General features: G+C 36.2%; 3 protein-coding genes and 2 pseudogenes across 4 annotated transcripts; 3 read left to right on the top strand and 2 right to left on the bottom strand.

Annotated features, from left to right (window-relative positions):
* The first annotated feature begins 96 nt into the window (after positions 1–96).
* Positions 97–2,069, top strand: LOC125594149 (annotated as a pseudogene).
* Positions 2,070–4,785: 2,716 nt separating this feature from the next.
* On the top strand, positions 4,786–7,277 carry LOC125594148 (annotated as a pseudogene).
* Positions 7,278–8,783: 1,506 nt separating this feature from the next.
* LOC125594147 (probable acyl-activating enzyme 16, chloroplastic) lies at positions 8,784–13,566 on the bottom strand. Its single transcript, XM_048770465.1, has 17 exons — positions 13,219–13,566; positions 12,820–13,020; positions 12,242–12,356; positions 11,944–12,031; positions 11,481–11,805; positions 11,235–11,384; positions 11,073–11,140; positions 10,883–10,988; positions 10,627–10,785; positions 10,458–10,511; positions 10,294–10,374; positions 9,955–10,092; positions 9,678–9,837; positions 9,510–9,589; positions 9,277–9,425; positions 9,096–9,153; positions 8,784–8,991 (listed from the first exon to the last, which is right to left on the bottom strand). The coding sequence occupies exons 1-17, from the start codon at positions 13,366–13,368 to the stop codon at positions 8,899–8,901; spliced, it is 2,175 nt and encodes a 724-aa protein (XP_048626422.1). The 5' UTR covers positions 13,369–13,566; the 3' UTR covers positions 8,784–8,898.
* A 1,323-nt stretch (positions 13,567–14,889) lies between these two features.
* On the bottom strand, positions 14,890–16,835 carry LOC125594145 (probable glucan endo-1,3-beta-glucosidase A6). Its single transcript, XM_048770462.1, has 3 exons — positions 16,687–16,835; positions 15,264–16,610; positions 14,890–15,125 (listed from the first exon to the last, which is right to left on the bottom strand). Exons 1-3 carry the CDS (start codon positions 16,742–16,744, stop codon positions 15,088–15,090), a joined length of 1,443 nt encoding a protein of 480 aa, XP_048626419.1. The 5' UTR covers positions 16,745–16,835; the 3' UTR covers positions 14,890–15,087.
* A 621-nt stretch (positions 16,836–17,456) lies between these two features.
* LOC125594146 (transcription factor MYB114-like) lies at positions 17,457–19,703 on the top strand. Of its 2 annotated transcripts, none has more exons than XM_048770463.1 (3): positions 17,457–17,724; positions 18,149–18,278; positions 18,402–19,703. In XM_048770463.1, exons 1-3 carry the CDS (start codon positions 17,472–17,474, stop codon positions 18,898–18,900), a joined length of 882 nt encoding a protein of 293 aa, XP_048626420.1. In that variant the 5' UTR covers positions 17,457–17,471; the 3' UTR covers positions 18,901–19,703. The 2 variants fall into 2 exon arrangements, with proteins under 2 accessions (XP_048626420.1, XP_048626421.1); XM_048770464.1 differs by having other exon boundaries at positions 17,514–17,724; positions 18,423–19,703.
* Positions 19,704–21,195: the final 1,492 nt, after the last annotated feature.

Raw genomic sequence — 21,195 nt, 5'->3', positions numbered from 1 at the left:
TCTCAAGGGAATTTGATTTAGAAGAAGCTTGTTTCCAAAAACGAAGGCTGTTGCGTTCTTTCTCACTGAGGAACGAGGGGTTTACAAACCAAGGGGGGGGCTTCCTTCTTCTTCTTCTTCTCCCCATCTCGCCCAAGGTAAAGTCTTTCAGCATCCCTCTTCCCTATCCAGTCGGCATTCTTGAGCTTATCCATCGGGTCCTTAAAATTTATGAAGGTGAAAGCTTTGATCTACAAATAATCTCTGAACCTTCTGACAATGCTTTGGTTGGGGAGACGCTTAAGCATCCAGCTGATAAAGTTAGCTCCCAAGAGGTGCAAACCTATGGCTCGCAGCAACCTGATTTGGAAAAGGATATACTTTCCCAGCTTTCTCCAAGAGTTGTTGTTAAAGATCAAAGTAATTTCCTTTTATTTTGTTTTCCTAAGTTTATAAATAATACAACTTCAATCTATATCTTTAATTAGTCGTGCAAGATATATAACATATCTTGTGTTAGATATACACCTAAGCATTGTACTCCTGCTTGTCACATTTTCACACCTGCCTGGCTTTGATTTTCAGAAATTGAAATGGGAGCTGGTAGACATGGGCAGCCTTAATGGAACTCTGTTGAACTCTCGGTCAGTAAGTCATCCTGATCTAGGCAGCCGAAAGTGGGGTCATCCTGTCGAGCTTGCAAGTGATGATATCATAACTTTGGGAACAACTTCAATGGTCTCTGTAAGTTTTATCTGAATGGTTGAACTTGAAGGTGTTGCTGATAAATTCTTAAGTATGTGGATGAACTAAGATTCCATTGATAATGTTGTATTTTACTTAAGTATCTTAGAAAACTTCTTAGACTAAAAATAGTAATTAAAAATTCTAAGATGTTTGCTAAGAGTTGCCATTGATAATGTTGCTCTTAACGAGTCAGCCATTGACTCCCAGGTTTTGATTTATGATCTCTTCCCCACGTTTCGCATTTAGGGTTTCTCCACGCCATAGAAACTCTTTTAAAATGGAGTGTAGACATCTTGAAAACTGTCTGAAATGGGATTATCTTTTCCAGACATTTAAAATGGCTTTCTGCACCAAACTCGGCATCTTACAAAACAGAAGTGTTCCAGTTACATCAATGCTCGGTTCACTCCGTTACATGTCCACAAAGCTTTTTATTGGTGGTAATAAGTCTAATCAGATGGTTTCATTTCACTGCCATTTTTAGCCGTGAATCTTTGTTACCGTGTACTATCTTTGATTTGATCTCTCTTGTGTAACCGTTTGGATGCTTTGGTCCCAGGCCTATCACCCGGAACTGACGACGATTCCTTGAAGGATGCTTTCTCTACCTTCAACGGAGTGACCGAGGGTATGCCCTGGATCTTGCTCATCTTTTTTTTCACTGTTCTGTAGTAGAATGTGTTTTTGTTGTGTATTTAACATAAACCTTGTCGTATTCTTTGCTTCTGTAGCAAGAGTGATGACAAACAAAGTGACTGGGAGGTCTAGAGGTTATGGATTTGTTAACTTCATCAGTGAGGATTCTGCTAAATCTGCTATTTAAGCTATGGATGGACAGGTTAGAAATACAAAAGGAATATCATATTATATTTATTATTTTGTGTTGTATTGTTCATTTGTGGTGGTTTATTAGGAGTTGAATGGGTTTAACATCCGTGTGGATGTTGCAAAAGAATGGCCAAGCTTGCCTTTGGAAGAGAGTACAGAGGATGAGAAGAAAGGCAATAAGATGGTGAGCCGATCTGTATGGAAAGATCCGTTCGTCGACGCGTTCTTGATGAAGAAGAAAAACGCAGCTCTGAACAGGAAAATATGGTCGAGGAGATCGACTATTCTGCCAGAGTATGTGGATTCGTCTGTGAGGATCTATAATGGGAAAACTCATGTGCGTTGTAAGATCACAGAGGGGAAAGTTGGGCATAAGTTTGGAGAGTTTGCGTTTACAAGAAAAGTGACCAAACATCCTAGAGCAAAATAAGTTCTTGAGAGGATGCTCATTTTTCGATAAGATAAGAAACTTTTGTAAGCCATTGATCACTGAAAGTGTTTTCTGTTGTTGTTCATGATTCTTCTGGTGAGACGAAATATGTTGACCATAGCACACTTATAGGTAGAGATTTTTCGAGATGTAGAAAATCAACTTTAAATCCATCATTTTATCTACATGAAGATAGTTATTTGACAATGATTTCAATTAGTAAATAAAATTCAAAGTTCAAATTTAATTACTAAAATTATAGCAAGTAAAGGAATCAGATTACATCACATAACTACTCAAAGTAATTAGGCGTTTTTGAAATATGGTAAATATACATCATATTTAGTTTAGGATTAATTTAAAAAGTTGTATAGGATGTCAGTTAATCTTGAATAAAAAATATATTTTCTTAGTTTCAAAGTATTAAAACATATATTTGAAAAGTACTACACTAAGCAGCCAACAAATTGACATTTCAACAAGAAATAGCAGTGTGGAGTATAATCACGTTTAAAAGAAACTTTTGGAAGTGTGGTAGTTGAGATTGATGACTATTCTCACCGAACCACAAAGTGCCAAAAGTTATTTTGGAATGCCGATTATGGAGTTCGTAATGCGTGGCCCTTGCAACTTCTAAGTTCTACACAAATAGATACCGTGTTCGTTACAGAAATGTGTCTACCCTAGCCTTGAATCCACACTTGCCGGTTGGCCAAAGTAGAATAGAAGATATGTTTAAAGTTTTAAGAAACGAAATCTACAAGATGTCATGTGAGTGACCGCGGTAATAACACATTTTGCATAGGGTAGACACTAGCTAACTATTGAACTTCATATAGAATTATAGACCACAAAGTATTTACTATCTAATATCTACAGTCATTTTGCATACATATCTTAGATTTTTATGAATATATACCAATTAATCATAATAAAAATATTATTTCAATAGTTCACTATTGTCAGGTTGTACAAATGCTGATGATATGATTGGCCAAATGATGAAAAGTGTTGGCTAAAGATAAAACAAACGAATGAGTAATTTAAAACGTAAACAGAGCGACAAGTCTACATGTGTATATATTTTTCAAAACTGATGATCAGATGAAAACATTTAGAATAAGTATTTTTTGTTCTATTTTCATATGGACATATCATATCCATGTAATATATATCTATTTTCCTTTTGAAACATTGTTGTTGTTGTCTTACTACCAATACACAATTCATTAATTATAGGGTTTTTAGTAATTAAACCCCTCAACTAAAGATGAATCGTAAAAAAAACCCTCAACTAAAAATCCTGTAAAATAAACCCTCAACTTTAATTCCGTTAACATATGTTACCCTCCATCTAAAAAACCGTGACGGAGGGTGACATATGTTAACGATTTATAAGTTGAGGGTTTATAATGTTGAAAACTTAATTGAGGGTTTTTTTACGATTCAAAAATAGTTGAGGGTTTTATCACTAAAAGTCATTAACGGGTTTTTAAGTTATTTATTATCATTTATACATTGTTTTAGATTGATGCGTAAGCCTTTAAAACTAATTTATATTTTTAATACATTAATCTATTATAAAATTAATTTATACATCTTAAATTAATAATTTTCAACACGACTTACAACTTATTTTAACTTCAAAATATTAAATTATTTGATATTTGGCAATAGTGATATAAAAAAATTGTGTGTTTATATCGTCATTGTCAAATATCAAATAATTGAAAGTTTCTAAGTTATATTAAGTCTTAATTAGTGTCGAGGATAATTCATCCATGAAGTCAATCTTTCTATTTGGAGTAGGACATATTTTTTCTTCTTTTCATGATTTTCGTCATCCGGCTCATACTTTCCTATTTTCCTATATTGTTCTTGATTTATTGTATTACTTTATGTTTCAAATATATTATTGATCAAGAAAATAAAAATATAACGTAGTTATTCCGAAATCAATGAGAATAAAAATAATCATGTATTATTTTGGAAGGGGGGAGGGGGAAAGTATGAGCCGGATGACATAAATCATGAAAATAGAAAAAAATGCGTCATACTCTAAATAGAAAGATTGACTTTATGGATAAATTATTTCGACACTACTTAAGACTTAATATAACTTAGAAACTATAAATTATTTCATATTTGACAATGACGATATAAACACACAAATTTTTTTATATCACTATTGCCAAATATCAAATAATTTAATATTTCAAAGTTATAATAAGTTGTAAGTAGTGCTGAAAATTATTAACTTATGATGTATAAATTAATTTTATAATATATTAAAATTTATAAATTAGTTTTAAAGGCTTATAAATCCTAAAACAATGTATATGATAATAAATAATTTAATAACATTTAATGACTTTTAGTGATAAAACCCCTCAACTAAAGATGAATCGTAAAAAAAACCCTCAACTAAAAATCCAATGAAATAAACCCTCAACTTATAAACCGTTAACATATGTCACCCTCCGTCACGGTTTTTTAGACGGAGGGTAACATATGTTAACGGAACTAAAATTAGGGGTTTATTTCACAAGATTTATAGTTGAGGGTTTTTTTACGATTCATCTTTAGTTGAGGGGTTTAATTACTAAAAACCCTTAATTATACTAATACTTTTTCTCATAAGTGAAATCGAAAACAGAATTGCCACCCTTTTAGGAAAATCTATAAACAAAAAAAAGAAGATGAAAAGTCTGATTCTTTTACCAGATCCACCAAATTCTCCCCACAACTAATCTCAGCCATCCATCTCATCTCCCGCGTTAATCTATTTAACATCACTCGCTACCTTTCGTTTCTCCTCGCACACTTGGAAAAATTCAAAACAATGGCGTTGCTTGTGGAGAAGACGTCGAGTGGCCGTGAGTACAAGGTCAAGGACATGTCTCAGGCCGACTTCGGCCGTCTCGAGATCGAGCTGGCCGAGGTCGAAATGCCTGGGCTCGTCTCTTGCCGCACCGAGTTCGGACCTTCTCAGCCCTCAAAGGCGCTAGAATCACCGGTTCTCTCCACATGACGATCCAAACCGCCGTTCTCATCGAAACGCTAACCGCTCTTGGCGCTGAGGTCAGGTGGTGCTCATGCAACATCTTCTCCACCCAAGACCACGCCGCCGCCGCCATCGCTCGTGACTCCGCCGCTGTGTTCGCATGGAAAGGAGAGACTCTTCAAGAGTACTGGTGGTGCACGGAGAGGGCTCTCGACTGGGGTCCCGGAGGTGGTCCTGATCTGATCGTTGACGACGGTGGTGACGCCACGCTCTTGATTCACGAAGGAGTTAAGGCTGAGGAGATCTTTGCGAAGACGGGTCAGGTCCCTGATCCGAGTTCTACTGATAATCCTGAGTTTCAGATCGTGTTGTCGATTATTAAAGATGGTCTTCAAGTTGATCCCAAGAAGTATCATAAGATGAAGGAGAGATTGGTTGGTGTTTCGGAGGAGACAACCACTGGTGTTAAGAGGCTTTATCAGATGCAGGAGAGTGGAGCTCTCTTGTTCCCTGCCATTAACGTCAATGACTCTGTCACCAAGAGCAAGGTATGTCTTTTTTATTCTGTCCCATTATAGCTCTATAAGAGCATTGGGAGTGCTCTTACACAGGATCTGGCGTTTGTAACGTTACTGTGTACAATTATTAATAGTTCTGCACATTTTGTTTTTTTTTTTGCTTTAATTTAGGTTTGATTATTTCGGTTTTTATTTTAGGGGCAGAAATGTAGAAAAATTTCAGATATTTATAAAATTTGGTTTGCTTTGATTTTTTTTTTAATTTGGTTTTGGACCTTTTGGTAAAAGCATTTGGTAAAAATACTAGGAACCAACTAATGAAATAATTTGGATTGTTTGGATTAAAATATCGGGTAACTTAAATTAAAATATTAGAGTAATTCGGTTTTTTTTTGAGTAATTCATTAAAAAAAAATTAGGTATTTACGAATTTAATTTTTGGTTCATAAATTATACTTGCAAGTATATAGTTATTTTAAAACTAAACTACTAATACTTTTAGGTATATGAATTATACTTTGGGAATTAAGGATAGTTTCTGTTTTAGGTATAGAAAACATGAACTCTGTTCGTATACGTATGAGTTCTTGTCCGGTTCCTGTTTCGGGTTTTTCAAGTTTGATTAGGTTTAGTGTTTTGGGTTTCGGTTAAAATGCTCAGGTATAATGTGAAATTTTCATTTACCAAAACACGGTTGAAGTTGTGGTTCACATATTTTGAAACAAAATCTACGTTTCTTCAGTTGTAATTCTCTGTGTTATATCACTGATAATTGACTTGCTTGCAGTTTGACAACTTGTATGGATGTCGCCACTCTCTCCCTGACGGTCTCATGAGAGCCACTGATGTCATGATCGCCGGAAAGGTCGCTGTTATCTGCGGTTACGGTGATGTCGGAAAGGGCTGTGCCGCAGCCATGAAAACCGCTGGTGCACGTGTGATCGTGACTGAGATAGATCCAATCTGTGCCCTTCAGGCTCTCATGGAAGGCCTCCAAGTCCTAACCCTTGAGGACGTCGTCTCCGAAGCTGACATCTTTTGCACCACCACTGGAAACAAAGACATCATCATGGTCGACCACATGAGGAAGATGAAGAACAACGCCATAGTCTGCAACATTGGCCACTTTGACAACGAAATCGATATGCAAGGACTTGAGACCTTCCCTGGTGTGAAACGCATCACCATCAAGCCGCAGACTGATAGGTGGGTGTTCCCCGACACCAAGTCAGGCATCATTGTGCTAGCTGAGGGTCGTTTGATGAACTTGGGATGCGCCACTGGACACCCGAGTTTCGTGATGTCGTGCTCGTTCACCAACCAGGTGATTGCGCAGCTTGAGCTATGGAACGAGAAGTCGAGCGGGAAGTATGAGAAGAAAGTATATGTTTTGCCTAAGCACTTGGACGAGAAGGTTGCTGCACTTCACTTGGGCAAGCTCGGTGCTAGACTCACCAAGCTCACCAAGGACCAATCTGACTATGTCAGCATACCTATTGAAGGTCCTTACAAGCCGGGTCATTACAGGTACTGAGAGAAAAAGGACTGAGAGTTCTTCGTGTGGTTTTTATGATTAGGCCATTTGAGTTGGTTTTGGGTTTGCTCTGGTTGAGGAATGTGAGATATTGGTCTTCTGAGGAGGTTGACCAAATATTTGTATGAATAAGGGATTGTTGTTCGCCGTTCAAAAAAAAAAGGGATTGTTGTTCTTGGTTTTGAGAGGCTTATTTTTTGTTTTATATTATCTCAAGATAAATTAGTTTTTGTTTTACTCTGTTGTTAGGCTTACTTATGTGATTTTCTGTTTACCAGTTAACTTTTCGAACAAGTGATCAAACAAGAAATGTAAAGCTACTTTCGGCTTTAATATCCTTTGTCTTTTCTGAATTGTATACTGAGATGGTCAATCCAAAAATTCAACTTTTGACCTTTGAATCGCCTCATCATCATCTTTTCTGAATAGAAAGTTAAAGTATGACAAAACCTGAAGTAGGAAACAAATGGTGTTAGTCTGTTAGATTATTGCTGATGGCTTACTAAGTGAACTATGTATATTGGTTTTTATAAAGACAACACACAACTAACATACAAACTAAAGCCATGTCTCAGCTGAAATTCATATAAAATTGAGTAGGGTAAAAGAAGAGTTTATTTCAAAATGGACTTTGAAGTGGAAAATGGAATGCGATTAAAATGCTTTAGAAATATATCTTTTTGAAAAATCAGTACATCAAAAAAGTGTGTTTTTGAATTTCTCACATTTTAATGAAATTTTGGCTTTAAAAACTAAAAAAAATTAAAACATGAACTAATCGCGGGCCGCCACGTGTCGGTGGGGCCCGCGAGCAGTTGACAAAACCCACCAGGATCGTTTCTTTATTCACGCCTTTTGCAACCGGTTTTGCAATTTTTGTGGGACCCAAACCTTTAAAAACTCTTTTGAAACCTGCAATAATGGTGCTCTTAAAGATCGCTGTGATTCTAAACGACATCTATCTTATTATCCCTCTTTTTAGTGCTATCCAGTTTATAGCTATCCCCAGGGCGGATAATAATAAAGCCGACTCTGTAGCCAAACAGGCTCTTTCCTTATTGTACCAAACTTAACTTTCCCATTTTAATATAAGTTTGTTTCACAAAAAAAAAAAACATACATCAGAAGTATATATATATGTGGCAAATGGCAATGCGTGAGGACGCACAAACGAGGAGGTGATGTGAGATCATTTAGAATCACGTCTGCAACGGTAGATCTTAGAGCAACCTCTAGTGTAGTGATTGCTCGGCTGAGGAAGACAAGTTTTGGTGTAAGAGTGGCCACGGCGAGCTCTCCCACAAGCCGGCTGGTCTTTTTTGAGAGCTCCGTACGATATCTGTTTCTTCTCCTCCATGAACCTTTGGCTCATCAATGATGGCTCCATCATCATCATCACTTCCTCTGTCTCTGACGAGCTATTGCATGGAGGTTCGTCGGCACGTGCAAGGCAAACGAGGCTGATCGTCAACGTGATTGTCACCAAAATATTAGAGTGTGTTTTCATTTGTCTCTGAGTGTGTCGGGATTGGTAAAGAGAGTGTGGCATATAACAAGCAGGGCAATAAATGCCTATATTTTGATTTGTTACGTTCATAGTAAATAGATTTTTGTTGCTTTGCGGAAACCCAATTATTACTCGAGAGATCTCTACCTAACATGGAGGCCATTAATATTGTCCTTGCTAATTTAGTACATAAGTCATCATATTAGAGACATGTGATGTGATCTGTTAGAGATATATGATATAATGAACATGGTACCATTAACTGAGATGGTTTTAGTCACTTTTACTATTCCGGAAGTTTCATATCAACAGCTAAAGCTTGAAAAGAATAGGATGCTAAAAATGTCTAGTCTACTTGTAGAGTCTAGCTATCTCATCCTTATATCGATCAACCACCTTGTCCCGTCTTATCTTCATTGTAGGTGTCATGAAACCGTTGTCTATCTGCAATGATGTTCATACAACATTCACATGAGGCTCAATCTTCCAATCACAAATGAAGGGGACATCAATGAAAAGCTAGCCAAAAAGGCTGATATGGATTTTACCGTGAAGGGCTCTTCCACGATGAGAACTGGACCAACTTGGAATGAACATTCTGATGTCCTGCATGACGATTTATAGAGTAACACTTGGTTTTCAACTTTTTCGGGTTGAGGTATACACTCTGCGCACATCTCAATATCATTTTAAGAAATAAAAATATATTCACTAGGGTTGAACCGTTACCATTTCCTCAGTTCTTCGTAGACCATAGACGTTAGCGTCTCCTTGCTAAGTTCGTTGACTTCAGGATCTACAGGTGAAATTTTGTTTTTGGCTACTCCTTCTGCTGCTTCTTTGTTTGGGATAACAATAGCTCCAAGGCGGCGTTGATCCTGAGAAGCAATCAAATACGAAAAAGTAAAGAAGTGAAACATCCTATACCGTGTTCCTAAATCAAAGTGCTTCTATACAAGTACCTGTCCAATAACCACTATTTGTTGAATCAGACTGCTTCTCATGGCTGCTTCTTCAATCTCCAATGGTTCCACATTTTCACCTACAGCGATCAAAGTGCTATATATCAAACGTTTATAGCATCATTACTCTTGAACCTGTGAAAATACCTGCTAGCACATATAATATACCTGTGGAAAGTACAATGGTGTCCTTGGCACGGCCTTCAAGAACGATGACACCTCCGCAGCTACGACTCCGCCCTGTTGAATGATGAGGCGCTATCCAACCCATGTCTCCAGTATTAAACCATCCATCGTCATCTATAACTTGCTTGGTGGCCACTGGATTCTGAGAAAAGTCAACAAATATGAGTTAATATGATCTAATCATCCAAAATACAGAAGATATTTGGAGAAAATTAATTCACAACTTTGTTGTAAAATCAGCAGAAAGTCAGTGTTTTACCTTATAGTAACCTCTCATAACTGGTGGGCCTCTGACTTTGACAATGCCTTTTGAACCAGGTGGAAGAACATTACCAGTCTCTTGATCTACAATTTTGAATTCTGTGTCTTTCATAGGATGCCCAACTGAGCCAAGAACCTTCATATAAGAAAACACAATATTAACTAGTTGACATACTCCAAGAAACTATATAAGATCATAATAAACATAACAGCAAAAATAATGAATGATTATATATAAAAAGAGCACATAATAGATAGGAGAATTTGTAATGTCCTCTGAGCACTACTTTACTAGATGCGAGCTTATACTCGTATTGAGGTAAGAGCTTAAACTTACATTACAGCTAATCCTTCGCGCAGAGACAACCGGTGAGGTTTCTGTCAAACCATATCCATTTTGTACATTCACACCGATGGCCTGCACCAAGAATAAACTCTGTTTGCATGGTAGATAATAAACGTTTATCTCTAACTTCAAGAAACAATATTGGTTTGTCTAACCTCAAAAAACTTGTCAATATGCATAGGTAAACTACCACCTCCACTAACACCAGCCTGGAGAAAACAAAGAAGTCATTCTCACAATATTTTTGTTGTAAGTAAACTGTTTTTTTTGGGCTATAGATATAGAACTAAAAAGAGAAAGTGAAGTAGAGTGTTGTAATACTACCTTTGTTATTCCAATAGACGAGCGGATTTTTTTGTGCACAAGCTTTTCAGCCAACATATGCAATGGCCACAGGACAAACGCAACTACCCTCGCCCACAACCAATCCACCAAAGCAACAATATACACTGGAGGCTTTTGGTTCTTTGTGAAACAAAGACCCTGAACATGAGAGAGCAATGAAGTTATCATCGGTCCAAGCATCACAAATAGGCAGAAATAAATACTAAAAGAGAGCGACATTATCTGTGTCACGAACCTTGTAAACTCTTCTCATCTCCGTATATGCTAGGCTGATTCTGATCAATGTAAGCGCCAATAACTTACGAACAGGGGAGCTTGTTGAAATTTGCTTTTGAATCCCGCTGCAACTCTCAGAAGACCGAAAAATCTATTTAGCATAGTAAAAGAATCTTGTGAAACAGTTTTACTTGTAAAGTAGTATATACCTGTAGAGTGTCTCATATACTAAAGGAACTGAGATAAGATAGTGTGGTTGATACCGCTTGAGATCATCCTATACCAAAAACATAAAAGGAAAAGTTTCAAAGCCAAGATTACGATATTTCTTTAATATGTCACTGTGTGACATATAGCATAGAGAGGCTTACCTTTAAGAACCTTATAGAAGTATACTTCTGCTCAACTCCACATGTAAATATGAAGTATTCACAAGCCCGTTCATAAGCATGCCATGATGGCAGCATACTTAGAAACCTTTCCCCAGCTTTAGCAGGTACAAATTCAGATAAGTTTCTTATCTGTCAAGTAATCCAAGAAACAAATATTTTTTTTCAGAACCTGGTGTAGCAAACTCAGTATTGTGTAAATGATGACATAAAGATTGGTTTAAAAACCTGGTGTAACAGATTCTGATGTGTAAGCATAACACCTTTTGGGTTACCAGTAGTTCCGCTGGTATACATGATCGTGGCTGTATCATCTGGACCGATGAACTCATATTCATACTTACCAGCATCACTAGATCCTGCATGTTCTGCACGTCTCTGCTGCCCTAAGTTTTTTATTTCGTTGTAACTGTAGACTGGTGTCTGCCTACTTGATGTAACCAATGAGGATTTGTCTCCCCAGAGAAGAATCACAAATTTCAGAGATGCCTTGTAAGAAAATGTATCAGCAATGCGGTTGAAAAACTCAGGATTATCCACAACAAGACCTACACTGCAAGACAAGGCAATAAAAAGGTAATTCAAAAGACAAATAAGAACCAGTAGCTACATGAAATCAAGCAGAACACATAACAAAGAACAATAAAGACAAAGTGCAAATTCAACAAAGGAAGAAAAGGTTTAGGTATACCTATCAGAATGACAGTATATATGCAATAACTCTTCAACAGAGGATCTTGATCCCCTGACAACATTGACTGCTCCTGTCGCCATTATCCCTGGCATAAAGTATTAAACATTATACAATACGCATCTCCACAGATCATTGGTTGTCTCTGGAAATGACCAAGATGATTAACGTGTAAGGTAAGTAATGATAAGGTCAGTGTTGCAAGTCTAGTGGGATCATCTAGTAACGGTTAAGGCTCAAGCACTAAGCAAGTTATGTAATGGATATTGAGTTCTAATATAATCAACTACGTACGTACCTTGATCAGCAACAAGCCAGCGACAGGAGTTATCAGCGAAAAGTGCAATCTTCTCATCTGCTTTCACTCCAACTGCTCGCAAGCCCTCAACAAAGTCCAATATTTCTTGTTCCAGCTGCAGTTTTAAGATTATTGAAATGAAAATCATCTTAAAACAAACCTATCTAGTATAATAATTACCAACCTATCTTATCACATAAGAAGAAGTAATTATGAGGCAGATGCTGAAACATAATTGGTTTATAGGATCCTAAAGTGAAAAAATAACAAACACCAAAGGACATGCTACACAGTACTCATTAGAAGGTATAAATATATTAACTGAAAACCTCTGTTTCAGAATGTCTAGACAATACAGAACTATTATATGAAGAAATAAAGCTGAATGCCAATTTATCCAGGATTTGAAAATCAATCAGAAGCATAGTTCACTTAACAGTAAGGTGATAACATACGTACTAACTCCTACTTGAGCCGAAAAAAACCTCTGTTTCAAAACCTCTGTTTCAAAGGAGGAGGATCTTTACAAGTGAGTCACGCAATGCTTTGCAGAGGAACTGATAAATAAGAAATTTTACCTGTCTATACGTGAAAGTGGAAGGAGGGTCATGATAGGGATCAACCACAGCAACTCTGTCGCCGTACTTCTCCGCAGATGATCTCCATATATCTGGAACAGCCTTCCATTCATTAGATCTCAAAGCAGCAGCAGCATCACCCCCTGGTACTGTTAAGCGTTCCAAGAAGGGTGAACAACGTCCTAGCTCCTTCTCCTGAACCTATAAGAAAAGTAGACAAGATTTTGATGTTATAAATCATTCAAGAAGGCTCAAAAAGTGATTTTAGCTTTCGTAAGACCTAAAACTAGTCTGGTTTAGTGCAACCGCTATAGTTGACCACCCCAAAAGTCAACCCTCCGCAAGATATTATTTAACAAAAGAATCGGTCAGAAGTAGAAAACAAGAAAGGGAACTCGCCGTAGACTCGCAGTGAACTCGAAATCGCAGGCGTGAAGGAACACGAGTTCGGCGGCTAAAACACTTGTAACTCCCAGAATCTTGAAACTCACGAGGAGAGGAGGAGAATCTTGAAACGAGAACCGATGGTGCCAGAGACGTAGACGCCATGGCTGAGAGAGAAGAAGGAAGTTACTGGTGTTGGCGTGAAGATGAGAGAAAGAGAAGGAGAGAGAGATGACGAAGCAAGTAACATAGAAAAGGACGAGAGAAGCGTGACGATATTGTGATTACGATTTTCACAGGAATATAAGATAAAAGAAAAGACCAGTTGGTTGGCACCGCTGCAGAAGCATGGCAACTTCTGAGATTACTAAAAGAAAACAAACAGAGTAGATATTAGATACTTGCACAATTTTAAGATTTTTTATTTATTTTATCACCATTCTCTTACAAATTTTTATTTTATCGGTGCATCTCTTAACCTTGTAAATCTATTAGATATGTGAAAACCATGATGTTTAACATATTTAATCTACCTATAATTAAATGTAACACCCAAATTTGGTGGTTGTTTTATAATTTTATTTCCCAGATATAATAGTAGAAAATATTTATTTTGAACTTTACTATATTTGGAAAGAAAATACTGCAGATTAATTCTTTGTTTTTGATTAATTCTTTTTTTTAATGTTATAAAAATTTAATGTGAACTTGTAAATAATGAGAATTAAGTGTGTCCAATATTTAATTTATATTTAAACAAAAATACTTTTATGGGAATTTATTGATGTTCTCTTAATAAAGTGTGCAATCTTTGGGACTTAAAAAGGCCAAAGAAGACAAGAACTTTTTTTTTTCTAAGAAAAAGGTGGTCCTCTCATGAGACTCCACTTTACGTTTCTAGTTTGTAGACCGTCTCATGGCTCCTATCGTTTGTGGCGCACATACTTCAAGAGAGATGGCCTTTCTTTCCACCGAAACAAGAACAATCTCTAAACGTGGCCTCCGCTTCTCCCGCAAGCGAAGCTAATCGCCTCCCAAAGACAAGATCAACTATTGATTGGTTTTCTGAACTCTCACCGTTCTTTGGTGCTTCTTTTTTCTTTTGAGTTTGTGTTATTAGTAAATGTGTAAGGATTAAAGAAGAGTAGTTGGCACTTGGTTGGCTGGTTCAAAGGAGACGTATTGTCAAGTTATTGACTCAACATTTGTAGATATAATACTCATTTTATTGAATGTTAAAATTTATTCCTAATCAAGACAGATGTCTATACGCATGGCAACATACACAAATATAAGAACTTATCTCCATTTTCTTCAATCTTTACATATATTTAGCATCTTACTCTTACGGATCTGGGTACAACCTATTGAAGCATGCATTGCTTTGATCCCCAAATTTTTTTAAAGGTTTTTTATATAGACATAGGCCCCATAGTTATGAATTTTTTTATCAAGGTTTTTGAAAATGTTTCAAGCCCTTAAAATTTCAGATTCGCCTCTGAAACCAATCTAGCAAAACTTAATGTAGTTTTACACTAAAAAAAAAAAACTCAATGTAGTTCCCGACTTGGTGATTGTATATGCTCTGGTTCAATTCGTTATAGTTTTTCCATGATGTCTTCTATCATTTTCTCACTATATTTATCACACATTAATATATTACCAGATAGATAAAAATGAGAGATGTGTAATCTTCGTTTTTAACATATTAGTAACAAATTTTCGTTGTTTATTCAATCTTTCTCAACAATAGAAAACAAGGAGTAAAAACTTCGAATAAAAGGAAATTGATAATTATCAAGAACAAGATTTGACTTGAAAAATACTAATGATCCAGCTTTTGATCCTTCTCCATACGCCTTAGTTTTGACTCTTGCGGAACTCTCAAAGGGTAACGCTAGGGAACGTGCAATGTTCATTTCCTGTAGAAAATAGTCATTAAAATCATAAAATGTATTTAAATGTTCGTATTGTGTTCAAAAAAAAAAAAAAGTATTTAAATGTTCGTATGTCTAGTATTTTCTTGTTAGAAACATAATGAAGTGTTTTGAGAAACTCACCTGGATTGGTCGTGGTCTCACGCGCCAAGCCATTGAAGTAACACCGAGAGCTTTGGTTCCGGAACTGTGCCCAGTACGAGCTAAACGCATAACTTGCATGCCAAGTAAGCGAAACCGGTGCGTAACACTCTCTTCCCGGCGCCAAAGCTGCACACGTTGCGTTGCTTTGTCCGCAAGCAAAGTTAAGCGCCTGCTGTAACTCCGCCTCGCTGGCTCCTTCAACCGCCACACACCAGACATTCCCCTTGAACGGAACATTGTTACTCGGTTTAGGCAACGAACCAGGACTAGGAACCGGTCTTGTCCCGCTGAAATCGATTTCGTAGATCTGTGTACCGTCAGGATTCAAAATTCCCCAATGCCTCTCTGTTCCCGAACCGGGTTTCTGGTTTTCATTGAACAACGAGAACAAAAACGTTGGTATAGGTGAACCGGGTCTAGCCGGTGTACCGAGCGGCGGGTTTGCAGTCATCTTCTTGATCAAATTCCGGTTATATGTTGCCGCGTTGAGAATGTTAGCTCCGGTTTCGTCGATATCACCTGAATTAGGCCACCCGGTTTCAGAAATTGCAAGCCGGACGTTCGGATAACCGAGCTTGGTCATCGCGAAAATAACCGAATCGAGCATCTGGTCTAGAAGATTGGTGTAAACCAAACCGGTTTGGGGGTCGGTATAAGTCGAATTCGATTGGAAGAGAGCGAAATCCAAAGGGTTGTTAACCGGATCAGTGGACCAAGGGAAGTAAGGGTAAACATCGAGGAAGAAGAAAGAGTTTGTTCCGTTGAGAAACTTCAGCAACGGTAACATCACCGGAGCGGCAACTTCTTCCCGGAACGCACCGCTCGACGGAGGAAAGCTCGTTCGAAGAACATCCATGGCGAGTGGTGTCCCCACTTTGATGTTGTGAATCCCTCTTGCTCTAAGAGAGGTAACGATTTTACGCATGGCAGGGACAAGACTCGACCAGGTTTGCTTGTCTTGATCAGAGTTGTTGCTGAGAATCTCGTTGCCGACGAGGACGAATCTGATTTTTGTTTGTGGGTAGTGAGCAAGGACGTTGGTGTTGACCCAGTTGTCTGCGGCGGCTTGATCGGCGCCGATGGGAATGATATGGTTGTTAGGGACCATGATTGTGACGTAGAGATTGGTCTGAGAGAGGACCATTAGGGTTTCGGGGTCGGCGTCGTAGAGTTTGACGTGGCCTGCGTTAATGGATTTGATGAGGTTGATTGATTGGTAAGGAGATGGGAGATTGTTTCCAAATCTTCCGTAGTTGATCCCAATCCTACTTGCAAGTGATAAAAATGTTTTGTTGTTCGGTGAACCAATTGCGTAGCGACAAGAACCTGTGAAAAGAAGACAAGGTTGTGGTAAGTAAAGTGTCTTTGGTCAATGAAATATAATATGTGCAATGAGACTTACTTGACAGGACAATGAGAGTGAAGAAGAACAGAGCAAAAGAAGCCATTGGAGAAGACATGCTGTTGAGAGGAGAGTGGTGAGTTGGATTTGGGATGAAGGAGAGGAGACTTGTTAAGGGGGTATTTAGAGGAGATTATGGGTTTGTGTTTAAGGGATTAAGATATAATCATTCATGCAAGAAAAGCGTTTCATCAAACTATTAATTGTTTCTTGAACGCTCACAGTTCTTTGTGTTTCTTTTTGTTTGGTTTTTAGTTTTGTGTCTTAGTGAGTATTAGAGATTAAAGAAGACTGGTTGGTTGGCTTGTTCAAGGGAGACCAAGAACCGCTGTTACATTATTCACTCAAAGTTGTAGATGTAATGCTGACTAAATTTTGGTCCAAACTTTCAAAGCACAAATACTTTTTTGTTGAACATTTTGATAAAATTTATATGAATTTGTGACTTTTATTAGAAAATAAATAATTTTAAAGTTATTATATTATAATGTTTGAGTTTCATGCAATGTTTTATATCCGTACCCCATCTGTTGTTAGACTATAGACCCGACGATCTATATATAATTCAGTTTGGATTTAATGATGAAAACTTATTAATTAAAAATCTGATAAAAATTCCACAACCTGCTATTAACTCGCAATATGATACCGGCTGATCCGATAAAACTCTAATATTGATAGTGATATTTTAATATGAAGAGATAATTTAACAAATTAAGAACGAGTTTCAAAAAAGAAAAAAAAAAAAGAGGAAGTGTGGATATCAAACATGCACGTCACTGCCTATGTCCCTCACGTGTATATATATAGTCCTCCAGGGATTTGTGAAACCACTACTTATAAACCTTTTCCCCTTCTTGTTACGTATAAATTTTACAATAATTTTGTTAGATAATTTTAATATCAATCTTTGGTCCATGGAGGATTCGTCCAAAGGGTTGACAAAAGGTGCATGGACCGCTGAAGAAGACAGTCTCTTGAGGCGATGCATTGATAAGTATGGAGAAGGCAAATGGCATCAAGTTCCTTTAAGAGCTGGTATGTTACTTTTTTTCTTCTGCACACACACATATATGTACATATGATCTGTATACATATAATTAATCACTATGAAAAATTTCTTTATCTTTGTCTACTATTCGGGGAATTAATTAACACATGGCTGCACAAAGCAAAGTTTTTCTTTTTGTCATAATGAACAAATCTTTGACTCATGCTTTATGCGGTTGTTCATGAAAAAAACATTCATGTTGTTCATATTAATTATGTCGCACTTAAACGAAGATCTATAATTAAGGCTTTTACTTTCGCTGACAAAGCGAAAAGATACCAACAATTTTTTCGATTGTCCTTTAGTACATGAATTCAGTGACATTTTCTGTACGAACACGTGTCTTTGTGTGGAAATAATATATAATTTCTGTTAGTGTTATTCTTCGTGATAAAATTATTGGTTTTGTAGGGCTTAATAGGTGTAGGAAGAGTTGTAGACTAAGATGGCTGAACTATTTGAAGCCAAATATCAAGAGAGGAAAACTTAGCTCTGATGAAGTTGATCTTCTTCTCCGTCTTCATAAGCTTTTAGGAAACAGGTTTGTATTCTTAAGACAAAAATTCAACTTGTATCTTGTCTAATGATCCATAAGATATATATATATATATATATATATATATATATATATATGTATATCCAAATCGTTCAAATGCATGCTTAGGTGGTCTTTAATTGCTGGTAGACTACCCGGTCGGACCGCTAATGATATCAAGAATTACTGGAACACCCATCTGAGCAAGAAACATGAACCATGTTGTAAGACCAAGATGAAGAAGAGAAACGTTACATTCTCTTCTACCACACCCGCCCAAAAAATCGACGTTTTCAAACCTCGACCTCGACTCTTCACCGTTAACAATGGCTGCAGCCATCTCCATGGCCTGCCAGAAGTTGACGTTGTTCCTCCATGCCTTGGACTCAACAACATTAATAATGTCTGTGAAAATAGTATGACATGTAACAAAGCTGGGGAGAAGTATGAACTTTATAGTAATTTAATGGATGGAGAGAATATGTGGTGGGAGAGTTTGCTAGAGGAGAGCAAACAGCCTGACGGGCTCGTTCCAAAAGGTACGGCAACAAAAAAGGGGGCAACCTTTGCGTTTGACGTTGAGCAACTTTGGAATATGTTGGATGGAGAGACTGTAGAACTTGATTAGTGTTTCTATTAGTATTTGTTTGTCATCTGTGTGTTACTTTTGCATTTAGTGTGGAGTTGTTTTCAAATAAAACAATTAATGTTCTTTTTTTTTGTGCACAATAATTTATGTTCTGGTTGTACTTATATTTTGCAAAAAAAAAGATAATGTGGTTTGTATAAAATTTGGATTTCTTTTTCGATTTTTTTCTAAATTTTCTACACACTCGCAAAATAAAATTTTTTCTTAGAGATATACGGTACCAATTTTAAGTCAAAGGTGAGAGCGTCTGTTTCTGTTACAATATAACTCACGTTAATCAACATGAGTAACCAGTAAATAAATGGTTACTGTTACAATATAACTCACGTTAATCAACTAGATAATTGTTAGATGATTAGTCCCAAGAAAAGTTCATTAAATCCTAAGTTTTGACTCAATAAACCACCGACATAACTAATATTCAAAACAAAACATAATATTTGTAAATACTTTATTCCAGACTTAAACAACACTGTCCTATTATCTGAGTTTGGTTAAAATAAACAAAGAAGACTCATAAGAAATTTGCAAATATAATATATGTACTTGCCAAAATTTATGAATCTTGCCAGGATATCGAAACTGACCAAATCCTTTATATCTATCATAATCACTTTGAATACTGCTTTAGTTTTAGTTTTGATCCATCATTAGTTTTTTTAAATTTCTTCGCATTATTTAATGTAGCAAGGTTACCCAAATGTTTTACAATAAGTCATCCTTAACAACAACGTAGAATCACACATATTATAATCATTTATCAAATACTTAATCACTCATACTATAATATATAGAATCATCGCCAATTCAAAGTATGTCCATTAAAAAAAAAAGATGTCCATTAACGTTTTTTTTGTAACTTCAAATTCTATTAACGTTTTTGCATATACGACTTTGAACATGTTGGAATTTGCTGGGTCCATTCGCAAGACACGTCTATTCTTTCAAGTCTGTAAAAACCAGTCAATCGCAAGCCTTTTTTTAGCAAAATCCATGAAACGTGCTAAATACTGATACACTATTATTATTGTATTATACATTACCCATGCATACATCAAATGCAATTTCAACGGTTACCATTACTATGCCTGTCCTGTCGGAATGATGCATACTTTTCCGTATGTTATATCGCTATTGCTTCACTGATGCGCTATACAGGTATGCTATATAATTAAATTGGTACATGACAACACCAATTGGGAACGGCTCTTGATTGCTTATAATAGTAATAATAAGTGGTTCTTTTAAGAGGAGCGATGAACAAAGATACAAAAAAGTTGGTGAAAGTTTCCAAGAAAATTTGTTTTCCTCCCATGCATTTATAAATAACCCCACAGAAAGGGATCGTACTTGTAAAAATGTTTAATACATGATGTCGATAGTTTTTTTTAGGGGTATGTTTCAACCATTGTTATAAAAAATTGAGATAAATTCTTAAGTCTTTCAGAAATAAAATTTTCATGGATTTCGTTATATGCTCCAAAAATTAATGTAACAGATATCTCATAAATTTAGCTCGCTTTATTTTTTATTTGTTTCAACCGAGTAATACTTTATAAATTAAATCAGTAATTAATAACTCCGGAAATTATGGTTAGAACTTGTATAATTTTGCAGTGGCATCTAAAACTTGGTTAGGGAGTGTAAAGCAATGTGATAAAGAGAAAATTTGTATTGCATTGATATATATATATATATATATATGGTAAAATTTCCTACAAAAAATATATATTTTTATTTTTTGATAATATATATATTATATAATATCAATGATTTTGAGGAACAGGAAAAACAAATCGCATAATAATTAAACTAAAATTTGGACAACGTCAACATATTCTATTGGCACGGTACACATTTTCCAAAGAAGTTGGATCAAAAATGGAGCTGCTTTCATGGAAAAGGTACTTCACAAGTGGCATCTAAAACTTGGTTAGGGAGTATAAAACAATGTGATAAAGAGAAAATTTGTATTGCATTGATATATAAATTTTGATGACTTAAGGTAAAACTAGATCTTGATCCACACAATCGTGCGGATGATTATTTTTATTTTTATACATACAAATATTTGAGTTATATGGTTAGTGGTATATAATTTTAATATTTACCATATTACTAATAGTTTACTATAATATTTTCAAACACAATAATTTTATAGTTTGCTTGCAATAATTTAATTTATTATTTCAAATTATTAATGATATCTCTCTTAGTAAAACATGAGCACTAACTAAAACCTTACATTATGTGATATTTACGATATTTTTTGTT

Source organism: Brassica napus (genome assembly GCF_020379485.1).
Source record: "Brassica napus cultivar Da-Ae chromosome A3 unlocalized genomic scaffold, Da-Ae chrA03_Random_5, whole genome shotgun sequence".
In the NCBI taxonomy this organism is placed as follows: Eukaryota; Viridiplantae; Streptophyta; class Magnoliopsida; order Brassicales; family Brassicaceae; genus Brassica; species Brassica napus.
This window is presented reverse-complemented; position numbering and strand designations above follow the sequence as displayed.

Coding starts and splice junctions, on each gene's coding strand:
- LOC125594147 (XM_048770465.1), bottom strand. CDS start 13,368: ATGGCGTCTACGTCTCTGGCACCATCGGTTCTCGTTTCAAGATTCTCC. Junction 10,093..10,293: donor CGCGAAGGATTAGCTGTAAT/GTAAGTTTAAGC, acceptor TCTTATATGAAG/GTTCTTGGCTCAGTTGGGCA. Junction 9,426..9,509: donor AAATAGTGGTTATTGGACAG/GTACTTGTATAG, acceptor ATTGCTTCTCAG/GATCAACGCCGCCTTGGAGC.
- LOC125594145 (XM_048770462.1), bottom strand. CDS start 16,744: ATGTCTTCTCCAATGGCTTCTTTTGCTCTGTTCTTCTTCACTCTCATT. Junction 16,611..16,686: donor CACTCTCATTGTCCTGTCAA/GTAAGTCTCATT, acceptor TTCTTTTCACAG/GTTCTTGTCGCTACGCAATT. Junction 15,126..15,263: donor TGAGACCACGACCAATCCAG/GTGAGTTTCTCA, acceptor TATTTTCTACAG/GAAATGAACATTGCACGTTC.
- LOC125594146 (XM_048770463.1), top strand. CDS start 17,472: ATGTCCCTCACGTGTATATATATAGTCCTCCAGGGATTTGTGAAACCA. Junction 17,725..18,148: donor TCAAGTTCCTTTAAGAGCTG/GTATGTTACTTT, acceptor TTGGTTTTGTAG/GGCTTAATAGGTGTAGGAAG. Junction 18,279..18,401: donor CATAAGCTTTTAGGAAACAG/GTTTGTATTCTT, acceptor ATGCATGCTTAG/GTGGTCTTTAATTGCTGGTA.